Below are 16,181 nucleotides of genomic sequence, written 5' to 3'. Positions count from 1 at the left end.
TCTAGGGATACTTTTAAGCAATTCTACACCACATAAGTATGAGTAGATTTGCATTAGAGGGCAAGGAGTTGGATTTGGATTTGATTGACTGGTGTCTTACAATATTGTTAATTATTATGTTATATTTTCAACTAATCATTTCTATTTTTGTTGTAATATTTTGCCACCTCTGCTCAAGTCACACTTGAGCATAGGCAGCAAACAATTGTATACAAAAAACATTAACTTGTAAACAATTGGATTCAAAAAATATAAGTTCCAAACAATTGGATACAAAGAACCTAAGTTGAAAGATATTAGATGTGATTTGTTTGATCTGCAAACAATACTTTTTTCAGTTTATTACCATTTCTATGAACTGCTCTAGCTCATTTGCCACATCATCACTACATGAGGAAGTTGACAAGAAAAGAAGTAGTGAGGAGGAATGTAAACTATTATCAAATCCTGGATTTATTACATGATATAGCCAGTCCACAATTAAAGTATGCAGGAAATGACTTTAAAATTATTCACATAGGATGCCACTTTGGAATACCTTTCCCCCCCACATCTTGCTATTTATTCATCAATAAAGTGGTTTGGTTTGAAGTGCTAATTTTTGATATTTCTGAAATGGAATCAAGATCAGTGAACTAAGTCATATCTTCCCTGAATACACAAATACAAAAGTGCTGCTAAGAAAGGATGGTTTATAGCACCTTACAAAGGAAAAAAAATCATAGGAGAATTTGGGAACTATTAAGAAGAAAATAAATAAAGATAAGAACTATAGCAGAGCAAATCTTGAAACACAACACAAACACACAAAAGTAACTTAAAGAGACAAAGATCTTTAAAAAATCAGTAAGAACACGCTGACTTAATTCAAGATAAGTTTTTATTAAGTGCATAATGACATTTATCACCCTGCAGGGGGTTGTTAGTTTTTCAAGGAGTAAAATAATACATTCTCCCTCTGGGGCTAAAAGCAATTTGTCGGTAAGGAAATTTCAATAAAGAAAACAATACAAGAATCAGACTCTCCTCTTTTGACTTATTTTCCCAAAAATATTGAGATTCCTGTAACTATATTAAAATCATATTCCTATATGTACATTAAAATAAAAGCAAATTGCCATATATTAGGTAATTTAAACATTGAGCACTCAAAAGAACACATAATTGATCTTCCTTATGAATAAGTTTATACAATATTTTTCAGAAGTGTTGCGGCTTTTTAAAGATTTTAAAAAAAATATATCAGAAAAGCTACAGTAATATTCTTATGCCATAATGTATTAATAGTGTATTGATACTGAAGGTGCTACAAGACTCATTATTTTTGCTCCCAGAATTAATGTTTAAAAATGTCTGCTCATATTTTATGAGTATGTATAAAATGTGAATGAAACAGATGTTTCTTTTGTGTATCTCAGAGAGGCAGAACTGGCTGCAAGGTCCATTTATGATCTGTGGCAATCACAGGCTTGCCACAACACAACAGGTACAATGTGCTATGAGAAAAGGATCAAATCTCTGAATTTTTCTGGGTATCTTGGGTCCAATCCCATTTAAAGTTCTACAATAAAAAGATAATATCCATCACAGAATATTATGACGTCATGGTAACAAAATGGAAACCATCTAAGAAAAACTGCCTACAGGCCTTTGCCATGTTGAATAGGACACACAGCGTGACAGGAAAGGAATCCTCATTAGTATATAATCTTTTACAGAAGATTAAGGGACTTCTCAAAGCCAAGTAAGGACTGGATAACGTTGACATGTGACAAATGACCTGAGATTCACTTGAGAATGACTGTGGGATTTTAGAATGAATATAGGAGCGATGTGCTGCAAAAGGGAATTCTGCCAGCGGGTTATGTATTACAGGAAAAAGTAAAAGGTAACTTTGCACTGTGGGATTCTATTCCGACACGGGTTCTCTAACCAATTATTAACAATTAGATGCATCCAGGACGACATAATAAAAGATTCTAGAAATTTAGAGAAAGATGGTGGAAGGAACACACAACCACTTTGCTCTACAGTTTATTACTGATTTAAGTATTGTGAATTTTGGAAACGTTTGTTTTCCAGTGGTTTTATACCTGTGTGGCTCGTATCTTTGTTAGTTCAGCCGTGGCCCTCCAACCTTTCATCTGCAAGTTGGACACGGAACCACCATGCGTTATTAACAAGACCAACAATCCAGCTCAGGGTCGCTCGTAACACGTGACCCTTATCAGACTCGTAACGTGAGGCGAGCTTGGAGTGGCAGAAGAAAGTAAATAAATAAATAAAAAGAACCGAGGCGTGCAGTTTGTGGATACGAGCGGGGCTTAGGGGTAGCGGGAAGGGAAAGAGAACCGTTCAAAGCCGCCCGTGAGGCGGAGTTGGCGGTAGTATCTGGATCCCCCTTCTGACATCGAGCCCTCCTGGTGCTGCTTCGACGCCGTTTCAGCCTCTAGGACGAATGTCAGTCTCAATCCCCTTCTCGCAGCTTCCCTTCGCGCGAAACCACTCGCTTCTACCTTTCCCACCACACACCTGCGGTGCCCGTCGCGACGCGCGTTCCCCGAGGCGGCGGGGCCGGCGTCCTCACGTGCCGCTAATCCCCCCCCAAAGCCAAGAATAGCGGAGAAAGAAACGGGTCTGGCTTCGCCCTCCTCCCCGCCCTGCGCAAACGTGCCGGGGCTTGGCGCTCGCTTTTACCTTCGAAGAAGCGCTGCAGAGCCTCGGTCTCGTCCACCACTTCCATAGCTGGGCCATGCACCAAGCGGTCGGGCTAGTCGCCGAGGCCGCACAGGGGCATCCCCCCGGCCAGGGCGCCTCGAGCGCGCAACACCGGCGGCGCGCGCCCCGGAGCCCTTGTAGCCCTGGGACTTCGCGCTCGGCTCCCCGGACTCTGGCCTCGAGCTGAGGCGTGCCTCCGTCGCCTGGGCAGAAGCCACACGCTTTCCTCCGGGGGGCGATTGGCTCCCGGGCTCCCCCAGCCGGTACTTCACGGCGGCCTTTTCCCCCCCACCCCACCCCACACCGCCGCTTGGCACTCAACTTCTGCGGACGCTCCAGCTTCTCCCCTCACGCCCTCCTCGCCTCTTTTTCTCCGCCTCCTCCTCCTCCCGCCTCCACTGCTCCTGCTCTCTGCTGGCCAGAGCGGGCACGACGCGAACGGCTGCCTGGGTGTCGCAGCCGTTCCTGCCTTGCCCTGTCTGCCATTTGTTTTAGTGTAGTGGTGAACAGAATAACAGGAGTTGGAAGGTGCATTGTGTTGTGTCCGGCGCAAGGAAGGAGGCTCGGAGCCAGTGACTTAGTTCAGCTCATTTATTGGTCCTGAGATAGGCTCGGGCTCCATAAGGAAAAGCGGCGGCTTTTATTCCTTGGCCGCGGCGGCTGCGGCCAATGGCACCGCTTTGAATCTCCCACGATTAGTTTCCACCAATCGCGGGAGATTTGCGGCAGGCCAATCAGCGCGGCTCGCTCGGCCAATCAGCTCGCCGTGCGTCTTGACCAATCGCTGTGCGGTTCTACAAGAATGGTAATGACCGTACAGAACACCCCTCCCCTCTTGGTCTGGTCTTACGTAACGTAGTCCCGTAAGTAGGCGGGGCTACGCACTTGTCTACTTGACCTGTGCAGGTTAGTTGGTGCTTGGCTCCCGGCCGGTTCGGTCGGGTTCTGTGTTGCTCCTCGTCCTGTTGATAGAACGTCTGGAAGTCTGAGCCGGGCCTTTTGTCACAGCTCCCTCCCGGTCTACCCGGGCTGGTTGAGCTGGCCTGGCTGCTTCTCCCTGGTGAGGTGTCGAGTTGGCTGCTTGCCGGTGAGTATTCCTGGTTTCTTTCTAGTGGTGTTTGGTTCTTTGGGCCTTCCCTCCCCTCTTGGTTTGTGTTGGGGGGGTTCCCTTCTGTGTTTGTTTCTGCTTGCGTGTCAGTTGTGTTTCCCGTGGCTATTCTAGACCTTAGTTGGTCGATGTGTCGTTTCCATGCTCGTCCGTCGGTTGTCTGTAGGCGGTACGAGCGGGGACCTGTCACTTGGGTTATGGTTGCTGGTACCCAGAGTGGGTCTCCGGTGAGGTTTTTTGCGTATACCGCGTCGCCTGTTTTAAAGGTTCGGTCTCTGCTTGAGGAGTTTGGGGGTTTTTCCGGGTTGTATGTGGGGTGCAGTCTGTCGAGTGGGGATCTTAATTTCCTCCCCATCAATAGTTCTGCCGGGCTTTTATTTGTTGTTGTATTCGGGGTTATGTGTTGTATAAAGAGCATTTTGTTTATTTTTTCTTGGATTTCCCCGTTTTCTATTTTTTGGATGGTTTTTTTTGTAAATTGAACCATCCGTTCCGCCCTCCCGTTCGCCGCCGGATGTGCCGGCGCTGTCAACGCGTGTCGTATTCCCCCGTTCCGCTAGGAATTTTTTGAATTCCAATGAGGTAAATTGGGGCCCGTTGTCGGATACGAGGACATCTGGGAGGCCGTGGGTTGCAAATAGTTTGCTGAGTTCTTTGGTGACAGCCTCCGTGGTGGTAGTTCTCATGTTGCTTACCTCCAACCAGTTGGAGTAAGCGTCTACCATGATGAGGAAGGTGTGTCCTTTTGTGGGCCCGGCAAAATCTATGTGGATCCTGGACCATGGTCCCCTAAGGGTTTCCCATTCCAGGATTGGGGCGGCGGGAGGGCTGGGTCTGGTTTCCTGGTATCTGTTGCACGCTGCCACCCAGGCCTCGATTTGTTTGTCCATCCCTGGCCACCAGGCGTAACTTCTGGCCAAGGCCTTTGTCCTAACGATGCCCGGGTGCCCCTCATGCAACAATTCCAAGACTTTTCCCTGTAATTTTTCCGGAATAACATCCCGGTCCCCCCAAAGTAAACACCCTTTTTGCAATGACAGTTCCGTTTGTCGGTTCCGGAATGTCCTGAAGGTCTCGTTGTCGTCTTTTTCGGGCCACCCCTTCTCTACCCAATGCAATACCTGCGCCAGACGTTTGTCTTTATTAGTTTCACGGGCAATGTCTGACGCGGTTATGGGTAGATCGGGCAGAGTCTCTATGCTGAGTGTGGTCGTCGTGGGTGCTGGGTCGATGTCGAAGTCTGGTAGCGGCGTGCGGCTCAGGGCGTCTGCGTGGGAGATTGTCTTACCGGGTCGGTGTGTGAGCCGGTAACTGTAGGCTGCAAGGAATTCGGACCACCTTGTCATTCTAGGGGACAGAATGTTCGGGGTGGCCCTGTTCCCTGCCAGGATTCCCAGCAGCGGCTTGTGGTCGGTGATGATGGTGAAGGCTCGGCCGTAGATGTATTCGTGGAACCTTTTGACAGCGGCAACGATGGCCAGGGCCTCTTTGTCCAGCTGACTGCAGTTCCTTTCCGGTTTGGTGAGGGTTCGTGAGAAGAAGGCGATGGGTGCTTCCTTTCCGTCGGGGAGAGTGTGGCTGAGGACGGCGCTGACACCAAAAGGTGATGCGTCGCATGTGACAGCTAGCGGTAGGGTCTCGTTGTATTGGATGAGGACGGCATCCGAAGTGAGCAGGTCCTTGGTTTTGTTGAAGGCGGCTTCCTCGCGTTTCCCCCAAGTCCATGGAGCCGCCTTGTCCAGGAGCCTATGCAAAGGCTCTGCCGCGGTCGCCTTCTGGGGCAGGAAAACATTGTAAAAGTTAAGTAGTCCTAGAAATGCCTGTAGTTCCGTTTTATTCTTTGGTCTGGGGGCTTCCTTGATCGCTCTGATTTTTTCCTCGGTTGGGTGAATTCCGTGCCGATCTAGGAGGTACCCCAGGAACTCGACTCTCTCGGTGTGTAATTGGCATTTTTCTTTCTTAACCTTCAGCCCCGCATTTTTGAATTTGGTTAGGACTTCCCTCAGGCGACCCTCTAGTTCTTTCTGGTTGGTTGCCGACACCAGTACGTCGTCGAAGTAGGGCACCACCCCCTTGATTCCTTGCAGGAGTCTCTCCATGAGGCTCTGGAATATTCCTGGGGCCACGCTGACTCCAAACTGGAGTCTCTTACAGCGGAAAGCCCCTCGGTGGGTTACTATGGTTTGCGCCTCGGCCGTTTCTGCGTCGACCGGCAGCTGCTGATAGGCTTGAGCCAGGTCGAGCTTCGCAAAGACCTTGCCTCCCCCCAGTGAGTGTAGGAGGTGCTGCACTACTGGGACGGGGTAGGCGCTTTGCTGTAAGGCGCAATTTAGGGTGGCCTTATAGTCCCTGCAAATTCTCACTGACCCATCAGGCTTGACGGGGGTGACTATGGGGGTCTCCCACCGGGCATGGTCGATTGGCTCGAGGACCCCTTGTTTGACGAGCTTGTCTATTTGCTCGTCGATTTTTGGCCGGAGTGCAAATGGCACTCGCCATGGTTTTAGGCGAATGGGGGGAACGCTGGGGTCTAGGCTGAAGGAAATAGGGGGCCCTCGGTACTTGCCTAGGGTGCCGTCGAACACTTCCTGGAAGTCTCTCGCGAGCTGCTCTTCCCAGTCGGCTTCCCCGACATGGTCGATTCCCGTCACCTCAATTCCGAGCGGCGCGAACCACTGCAGTCCCAAAAGGCTAGGGCGGTCTCGGTCCACAATCGTCAGGGGAAGCCTTGCTGTTCGCCCCTTGAAAGTCACCTCGAATTGGCCTGTTCCGACTACCGGTATACGATTCCCTTGGTAGTCCTTGAGGATCAGGCTCTGGCTTTCCAGCCCCTTCCTGTGGATGGCGGGCACCAGGCGCTTTATTTCCCGCCATGCAACCATGGAGAGGTAGGACCGGAGTCCACCTCCATTTTGCATGGCTCGCCCTCGATGCCCACCTCCACATATACTTTCCGGGTGTCTGTGCTGGAGGAGTGGCCGATGACGACCGTCTGGTGGGTTTCCTCTCTCCGCCTGTTCCCGCCATCTCATCGGCCCCGTCCGTCTCGGCTCCATCGGCTCTCAGCTTGGCGGTCTCTGGGCCTGGGGGGGTGCCGTCTCATCTCCGGTTGCTGCCGTCTCATCGCCGGGGGCTGTAGTTCTTCTTGAGTCGGCAGACTCGGGCGATGTGGCCTCTCTTGTCGCAGTGCCGGCATATTGCGTCGAAGAATCGGCACTCTGCTCGAGGGTGGTCACCTCCGCACCCGGCGCACGGTTGCCCCAACTTACAACTCCGTCGATCGCACCGGTCCCGGTCCACCTGGAGTTGATGCACATCCTCTTCCCCGTCGGTGGTGTCGGAGGCAGAGTCGAGGTCTCCATGGTGTGTGGTGGTCTCTCGGCGGCTTGCTTCAGAACGTGTCTCGGTTGCTGTGCCTGCCTCGGCGGTCGCGCTTCGGTCCCCGGTGTCGTATCTCCACATTCGGGCCGCTGACTTCCTGGTGGCCTCGGCTGCGGTGGCGTCTGCGAGGATGTCGGCGAGGGCGATGTCGCCTTTTGCCATCAAACGGCTCTTGAGGACTGGGTCTCTGAGCCCCAGGACGACGCGGTCTCGGAGAGCCTCGTCCATGTCCGTAAAGCCACACATGCCTCCGAGATTCCGTAGGTTGGCCACAAAGTCTCCGATGCTCTCGCCCACTCACTGGTCTCGCCGATAGAAGTCGTGCCGCCGGATGAGGGTGGGCACGTCGGGGGCATAGTGGTTTCGGAGTAATGGCACGAGGTCGGCCCAGTCCATTGTCTTGACGTCCTCTGGTTTTCGCGAGGGCTTTAGCCATTTGGAACACTGCGGGCCCGCAGTGCGTGAGGAAAACAGCCCTTTTCTTCTGCCCGTTTGCATCCTTCAGGTTGCTACTTTCGAGGAACATCAGGAATCGGTCGGTGTACGTTTCCCAATCCTCAGTAGCCGGGTTAAAAGGTGCGGGTGGTGCGATGCTGGCCATCTCGTCGGTCTCGTTTCCTCCGGACACGTGTACGATGGGGATCAGGCTTGGGATCCCATCCTCGTCGCCAGTGTTGTGTCCGGCGCAAGGAAGGAGGCTCGGAGCCAGTGACTTAGTTCAGCTCATTTATTGGTCCCGAGATCGGTTCGGGCTCCGTAAGGAAAAGTGGCGGCTTTTATTCCTTGGCCGCGGCGGCTGCTTCCAATGGCACCGCTTTGAATCTCCCGCGATTAGTTTCCACCAATCGCGGGAGATTCGCGGCGGGCCAATCAGTGCGGCTTGCTCAGCCAATCAGCTCGCCGTGCGTCTTGACCAATCGCTGTGCGGTTCTACAAGAATGGTAATGACCGTACAGAACACATTGGAGGTCTTCTAGTCCAACCCTCTCCTCAAGCAGGAGACCCTATACTATTCCAGACAAGTGGCTGTCCTTCTTCAAAGCCTCCAGTGATGGAGCACCTGCAACCTCTGAAAGTAACCTGGTCCATTGGTTGATTGCTCTCGCTGTTAGGAAATTTCTCCTTATTTCTTGGTTGTTTATCTCTTAGATTAGTTTCCATCCATTGTTTCTCCTCTTGCCTTCTGGTGCTTTGGAAAATAGGTTGATCCTATTGGAACAACACCCTCATGTCACCCTGGTCCTTCTTTTCAGTAGACTAGACATACCCAAATACTGTAACCATTCTTTTTAGCCTCCAGCCCTCTAAATCATCTTTGTTGCTCTTTTCTCTTTTCCGGCTGTGCTCCGATCTTACCAGCCCAGACAGAAATTCAGCAGGTGCACAACTGAAGGAGCGTTACTGAAGAGAGATTGCAGAGACTTTTGCAAAAATCTGGGTTGCAAAAATCTGAGTGTAGACCCACCAGGAAGAAAGACTTCTTTGCTGCCTACCAGCGATCCTTTGGATATTTACAGCCCTATATTTCTGAGTGAATTCATTCGAGCATTGTCTTTAACAAGGTTCAGCCCTTTAAAACAGCTGCCTAATGCTTATATGAATCAGCCCTTGTTGAGACTGTCTTGGAATTAATTACAAGGAGCCCTCCAGTAAATCTCATACAAGTAGCCCTTGACTTACAACCACAATGGAGCCCAGAATTTCTATTGTTGTTCAGTGAATTTTGCCCCGTTTTATGACTTTTCTTGCCACACTTGTTAATTGAACCACTGCAGTTGTTAAGTGAGTAACAGCTGTTAAGTGAATCTGATCATATCACCATGAAACACTGCAACTGTCATAAATGCAAGCCAGTTGCCAAGCATTCCAAATTTTGATCACATTGTGTAGGTGCTGCAATGGTCAATAAGTGTTGAAAAGCATTCACAAGTCCTCTTTTTTTAAGTGCCATTGTAACTTCAAATGGCCACTCAAGGAATGGTTGTTAGTTGAGGACTAGCTGTAGTGAGTTGGAGGAATTATTGCATTAAAGTGGATCAGATCAAATTACTGACACTACCCACCCGGCAGCAGCAAATTAAAACAAAGAATGTGTATAGTAATGTTGAGCACATTGATATACATAGACTCCCAGTGCTTGCTCCATATAAATAAGCAGGACATCTACTAAGATTCCAAAAAAAAAAAACCCCAGAGATGATCAACTGGCTTTTCAGGTCTTCCAACAGTGATTTTTTTTTTATTCATATGCTTTTCTTGGTAAAAAAAAATTACAGGAGTGGTTTATCATTTATTTGTCCCACACAATAATGCCTTTGCCATTGTTACAAAAGTAATCATCTATCTCTGACCTCCTGCTGCCCTATATGGGTGCCTGCTTGCTTTAGCTGAGCAGTTGGGATGATTTTCCTGCCTTGGATGATTCTGCTTGAAGTATATACTCTTGGCATACATTCCCAACATTTTCACTCATCCAGGTGCCGAAAGACAAGGTCCAAATGTGAAGGTTTAATTAACTTGCCCCATTACTAAAAACCTATGCACAGGAATCTTCTCAACTAATGGTCAGCACCCTGGTTAGAGTTAGATATGTGTCAGTGGCATTTAAAGGAGGTTGGACTTAGTTCACTTGTGGCTATGTAGGGTTTTTAGCTAATCCCCCTTTTCACTCCACCTCTAGGTTCTGCCATTTCTTCTCCTACACAGGAACATTCACACAGCAGAATAAGGCAGCGCTGGAGGACTTGGCAGGGATTTAAAGATGTAGATTTTTATTTTAATACATACTATGGGTGACGCTTCCAATTTGATTTTTGCACTACAATTTGCATTAATTAGAATCAGTGTGATCAATTGTAGTTATAGAAGTTATCATGCAGTTGATGTAGGAGAAAATATGACAGGCATTCTTAGTTGGTACATACATCACATAAAACTTTTCCAAGTGCAGTTTAAATTAATTGTGCATAACATGATATGCCCACCCAGACATGAGATGCATCGCTAAATTTCTCCCCTCTTAGTTTCAGAAAACCTCACTGAATTCTTTCATACTTCTGCATAAATATCTCAAAGTGATACCTACAGAGCAATCAGGAAATTTTCTAACTAGAAAATAACTACCAGTGAATTATTTCTGAATTAACAGATACTGGTCCAATAATATTGTGACATTTATGAATATTCATTTTGGGAGAGACCTCCACAATATGCAAGTGAGTCAAATACATAAGGTCTTGGAAAAGTCTAAAATGAATAGGTGTAAGCTTATGTTTTTAACCTCCATTCTTAAAACCTGTCAACCTTGTCTTATTTTTTTTCTGAATAGGACATGGAGAGGGTTTATGTTTGTGTTTTTTTGCAGATGCACACACAATCAATAATAATACGCAAACCATACTCACATTCACATAGACACACACAGAGAGCACCGTATCTAAATGAAGTTACAGTTGTCTAACCACAGTTAACCAAAGGCAGAGACCCTGCCAGAATGAGACTGTGGGCCCATTCTCTTCTGGACAGATAAAGTACACAATGAGGTTTTGTCCAGCTCTGAAAACCAATTCAGAAAGGCAAATTCTCTTCTCTCTCTGTGTGTGTATCTTTATAAATATATTTATATTTTCTCTTTCACAGCTGTACAGTGACAAATTCTTCTCCAGGGAGGTGGCAAAAGAAAATGAGAGCCTGTTGTTTTTTTCCCCCTGAGAGTAATAGAGCTATTATTTCAGAGCTGGAAAGTAAAAAGCTCAACAGTCTTTTCTAGCCCCCCCACCCCTTTCCCAACTCCTTCTCTTAAGACAATTGTTTTCCTTCACCCTTTCCCTCCCTTGTCTATCAAAGAAACACCCTTCAAGCAACCAGGGAGGAAGCAAAACATTTTTATTCATTTCTGTCAGCCTCAGTCCTGAAAGCAAGCATTTGCCCATAGAAAGAAATGGGGAGTAAAGTAGTGGTTTTATGGAGCCAAATCCTTAATTCCATTGAATCTGGTAAGAATTATTCTTTCCTTAGAGCTCAAGGTTATAATATCATAAAGTCTATCCCAGTAGTGGGATTCAATTTTTTTTACTACCAGTTCTGTGGGCGTGGTTTGGTGAGCGCGGCAGGGAAGGATACTGTAAAATCTCCAGTCAGAGGTGGTATTTGCTGGTTCTCTGAACTACTCAAAATTTCCGCTACCGGTTCTCCAGAACTGGTCAGAACCTGCTGAATACCACTCTGTCCTCTTTTTTCTTAGATACAAAATTCTTAGGACATTTAGTCAGAGCAGTGCCTCAGCCCATGTTATCTACTGCATCATGTCAATTCACATGCTTGCTGATGTTATCAAAGATGTTCATATTTGGTGAATCAAAACTTATTTTTGCAGAGGTCATGTTTATTCCTCCTCAAAATGTGTTCTTTTGTTTAGCTTTCATTATTTCTAATGGTAGTCAGGAAAGACGATCATTTCTTTGTTGTCTTTAGTTTTCTCTCTTTCAAAGGCACTATCCTATGTTGGCTGCATTCCTGTGTTCTCTTAAAAAAGAATAAATTCCAGAAAATCTTGCAGAGAAGTGTACTGTTAGGTTCAATTAGTCTTAGAGAAAAATAACAAAAGATGAAGATTCTTGGCAATGTATCTCATATCATTTCATCCACTGATGCATAAAATATGTAAACAACATATAAAGCTTCTGAGAGTCAAAATACATATTAAATTGAACAGTTTTGTGTGTTTTACTCGAGAGCTAAAGTGGTAGGAAGAGGAACAGATCTGAAGTTCATTAAGTTGGAGAATGTTACTGTCCTTTATTGTATGGTTCTTTTCTCCCAGTCCTGTTTTTCCCTACCAGGTTAGAAGGGAAAGACATAAAATATACTGGGTGTTATTTTCTGCTGATAAGCAAAGCAAGTGATCTCTTAAGTACTGTATTGAAGGAAAATCTTGGACTTGGTTATACAGTTTGATTCAACTCAGATGAGTAGTCCATGTATTCCACTAAAATATTGGTGTGGGTATTCCAAGATGACAAGTGGTGATTAGTGATAGTTTTCCCCCAATTCAAGGTCATCTTCTACATGCAATAAAGCACATAGCCTATTTTAACTTTTTGCCTCTGTGATAACTCTGAGTGGAGTATTGCCTCCAATTTCCAATGGGAAAAACATTCAACGATCTTTGCTAAATTTGTACTTAAAAGAGTGAATTGGGGAAAACATCACTCTTTGCATCATTAATCAGGAAAGTGTGATAGCAAACTATGTTAATAAAATACAGAGGCATTGCCAGCCCTAATTCTGAAATTATTTCAACCTTACAGCTCAGAGTTGAATCTGTTGATCAGAGGCTTTTGTCTGTTTGCTCAATAAACATGCAAATATAGAGGTAAAAGATGTTTTTTATTTGTGTGAATTTTATCTAATTTCAGGAACAGTTGTGACTGGAAAAGGGGAACAGTAGCACGAATTTGATGGTATTATAGTAGGAACTATTAAATACAATATGGTGGAAGTTGACATTCATAAGCTATATCTCACAGTATAACGGCAACATTATTGCATAAAGTATAAGTGTTTGAAACTGGCAGAGACTTGAGTTATTAGAAATGTTTATTACAATACATTGCTCAAAATACATTGCTATAAACTTCTTCATACAATCTCTTTTCCTAAATTATTCATCAGGTAATGTGGGTGAAAAAAGATGCATTTTGATCATTTGATACAGTAGATAGGCTTAATACTTAATTCATTGACTCCCAGTTCACTGACTTTATTGTCTGTTATAGTTGTAATTAGAATATGGTACAAATCATGTAATTTGCAACCAGAATGAATTCCTTTTTAACAGTACTATCAATTATTTTTTTTAATCACCTCAGAAATTGAGAATGGAAAGAATAAATAAGATATTTGCAACATTTAGTCTATTCTTTGACAGGCTGATATCTTCCTGAAACTGGCTGAATCACCTTTACATTTTCGGGGTTTGTGCCAACATTTGAAGAAAATAACCTTATGTGAGTTTTCTGTTTGGAAGAATTGCAACATCTGCATGTTACCAAAATGGCATCTAAATGTGGACAATAATTTTCTAAATTGAGTTGATTTGAAATTAGGTAAAATAGTTCAGTATCTCAAATTAACTTCTTTTGTTAAAAAACTTCAAACTTTGGTAACTGTTATTTCTTTAGGCTTTAGAAGTCAATGAAAATCACAGTCCTTTATATCAATGTTACCTTGGCATTTTCTGTTACAATGAACTGAACAACAATTTGATTTTATATAAGAACTTTGGATTTTATGAGATAGACTTTTCCAGGAGCTGAATTTATCTCCTGCTTACACCAGGTAACACAGCCTCCCCTGGCCCCTTGGGCAGCCTGTGTTGAGTTTGGTTTCATAGCTTGGAAGAATCAACCAGCTTCTGGTCTGTTCCTAGTTCCAGAGAACTGCAACTTCAGGAAAACAAGGAGCACATTGTCAGGTTAAAAAACAGGCATGTCAAATGTATACGGGTGTGTCTTTTTAAAAATGTAAGCAGTATGAAAATACTTTTTATCATCTCTGGTGGACATGTAAAGAAAGCTAAGAAATATTGGAGTCATGTATGTATTTTAATTCAGAAAAATCTCAAATTGAATGTACAATTGAAGCCAAATGCTTTTCTTTTAGGTTTGATGGACAAACAAATCGAGAAAAACATTGAATTTGTCTTTATATATGACAACAACAGTGAAGCTTCTTTATGCACAGATATAGAAAGACTCACAAATACTTATAATAAAAGAATGGATGCTGAAATTAATTAAGCTGAGGAAAATGACATTTTTGATAAAAAAAATTTTGTCTAACTTTGTTTCTACTTTGAAATGACTTTTGGATTTTTTGCTTGAATCCGAAATAAACTTTAACATTGGAATTTGATGATTCAATTTGATTAGAGAAGTACTGTGTGTTATAGTTTATTCTAATTGTATTTGTAAGCTTGCATCTGTACCAAAGAAAATTGTTTTCTTTTATAGCTTTTTCTTTTTATTTCCATTCCCCAGTTTTGCTTTCTTATCTTATAAAATAAATTGTAAAATTTATTGTGTGTGTGTGTGTATATATATATACACATACACGCAAGTGTGTGTATTGTTTGCATAACTTTGAAATGGATTTGAAACTAGATTTTTTTGCACCATTGTATATTGTTATAATATTTTTGTTTAATAAAATAAAAATTAAAAATGTGTCTTTGGTAGTGTTGCCAAGAATGCATTTTATTACAAAATGCACTATTTCTGACTGGCACGGAAGGTAGAAAATGAAATGGAATATAGAAAATGGGAAGTATCTGAACATTTAAAAAAAATGTTTTATTTAGATTTTGTTATCAAATGGAAAAGATGTTTGTGTATATATTTCAGTCTTAGAGTCAGTACAGTTTTTTACTGGATAAGAGAGGTATAAGTAGAAGCAAGAGAATGTACTCTATGTGGCATGAGGCATACCACTATACAACATCTATTTTACAACTTCCGATTTTCACATTTAGTCCCTTTAACTTAAAATAAGAACAATTATTATTAAACATGCATCTTGCCTTTTTACTGTTTCCATATGTTATGGGACTATCAGCCAGAACACTTCAGTCTCCCCTGAAGTTTCTTAGAAGGACTGATGTCTTGTAAACTGTTGTTAAATTTAGCTTCAATTATTAAACTGGAGAACTGATCCTTTGACTAGGATCACACAACTCATATATAAATGTAACATGTTAAGTTTGATTAATTTTAAGATTAGGTTTTTTGTTTCTTTTTTATGACTTGGTTTATAGTGAGAACCCAGTATGTGAGAACCCAGTATGTGGTTAAACGTACTTCATAGCATGTGTGAACTCATCCATTAAGTTGCATTAGAAAGTATTTTAGCCTGTTGTAACATGGGCACAAGAGTTTGCTTTTGATGAAATCCAAGAATAGGATTATCTTTGAAACAGCAGTCTGAATCGTCTTTAACTGTTTACTAACTTTAGTAGTTAGTGGTTATTATTGCAGACTGAAAGGGGAGCTTAACATCTGAGGCTCATAAGTTTGCAGTTTGCATACAGTCATTTTACTTCTTCCATTACCAAGAATCTACAGACATAGCTATCTACAGACATTTACCCTGTTTTACTCATTGATGCATACATTTAGAGAATTTCAGTTGTATGCCCATACAGTCAGTTCCACTGAATTTTAGGCTTACACACGGCAAACCTCAAATTGGAATTGAAACAATTTTGGAGACGTGCTTAAAATTTTATCAGAACGCAAGATCTACTAAATGGGTATCTTGCTGAATAAATCACAATTTCCTGGGATTACATATCACCATGCCAAGAACTTAACACTAGATGTAAATTCACACAACTTAAGCCAAACCTATCCCAATCTTCCTATGACTACTGTAAGAACAGTAAGTAAGACATATGAAGCCAGGTTTTTGTTTTGCAGCTACAACTATTAGAATTGGGAGTAAGAAATTTTTACTTCAAATCATCCATAGATATGACTTCCTTTTCTTTCTTCCTTTTTTAAAATATTGCTGCCCATATACTGCTCTATCTTCACTGTAAGAGAAAGTAATTGATCTATCATATTTTTATAGTCCAGAAAAATGCTTTCATTTTTTTTCAAATTTTTGAAAGATTGACGTTTCAACTTCACCAATCATTACAATGGGTTGAAAAATACTGTAGTCGTGCTGTTTAACTTGCATATCTGCTTTAGTGCAAACAGAATAAATGACAATATGATTCTTGGAGCCATGCAAGTTTTTGTATATTTAAAATAGTAATACACTGGTCAATTCTATGAAAGTTACTGCACATGGAGCATGTAATGGCTAGATAACAGGAAGTAAGGATACCTTGGCATAGTAATATATAAATTTAAAGGGAAATCATTATATGAAAACTATGCAGAGTTTATTACTTTCCCTTTTATGACATCCT

At 43.4% G+C, this 16,181-nt stretch overlaps 1 protein-coding gene across 4 annotated transcripts in view; it reads right to left on the bottom strand.

Annotated features, from left to right (window-relative positions):
- The window catches only part of MYRF (myelin regulatory factor), a 111,000-nt gene extending 107,937 nt beyond the window's left edge, over positions 1–3,063 (bottom strand). For all 4 annotated transcript variants that reach the window (XM_087950637.1, XM_087950640.1, XM_087950639.1 and 1 more), the window contains exon 1: positions 2,698–3,063. In XM_087950637.1, the coding sequence (XP_087806763.1) occupies positions 2,698–2,743 (46 nt within the window). In that variant the 5' untranslated portion in view covers positions 2,744–3,063. The remainder of the gene's footprint in view (positions 1–2,697) is intronic.
- Positions 3,064–16,181: the final 13,118 nt, after the last annotated feature.

The sequence above is a fragment of the Notechis scutatus genome, chromosome 1 (genome assembly GCF_049901735.1).
Source record: "Notechis scutatus isolate UNSWTSFEM ecotype Mainland chromosome 1, rNotScu1.2, whole genome shotgun sequence".
NCBI classification, from domain to species: Eukaryota; Metazoa; Chordata; class Lepidosauria; order Squamata; family Elapidae; genus Notechis; species Notechis scutatus.
Note: the sequence above shows the minus strand (reverse complement) of the source record. Positions and strands in the feature narration are given on the sequence as shown.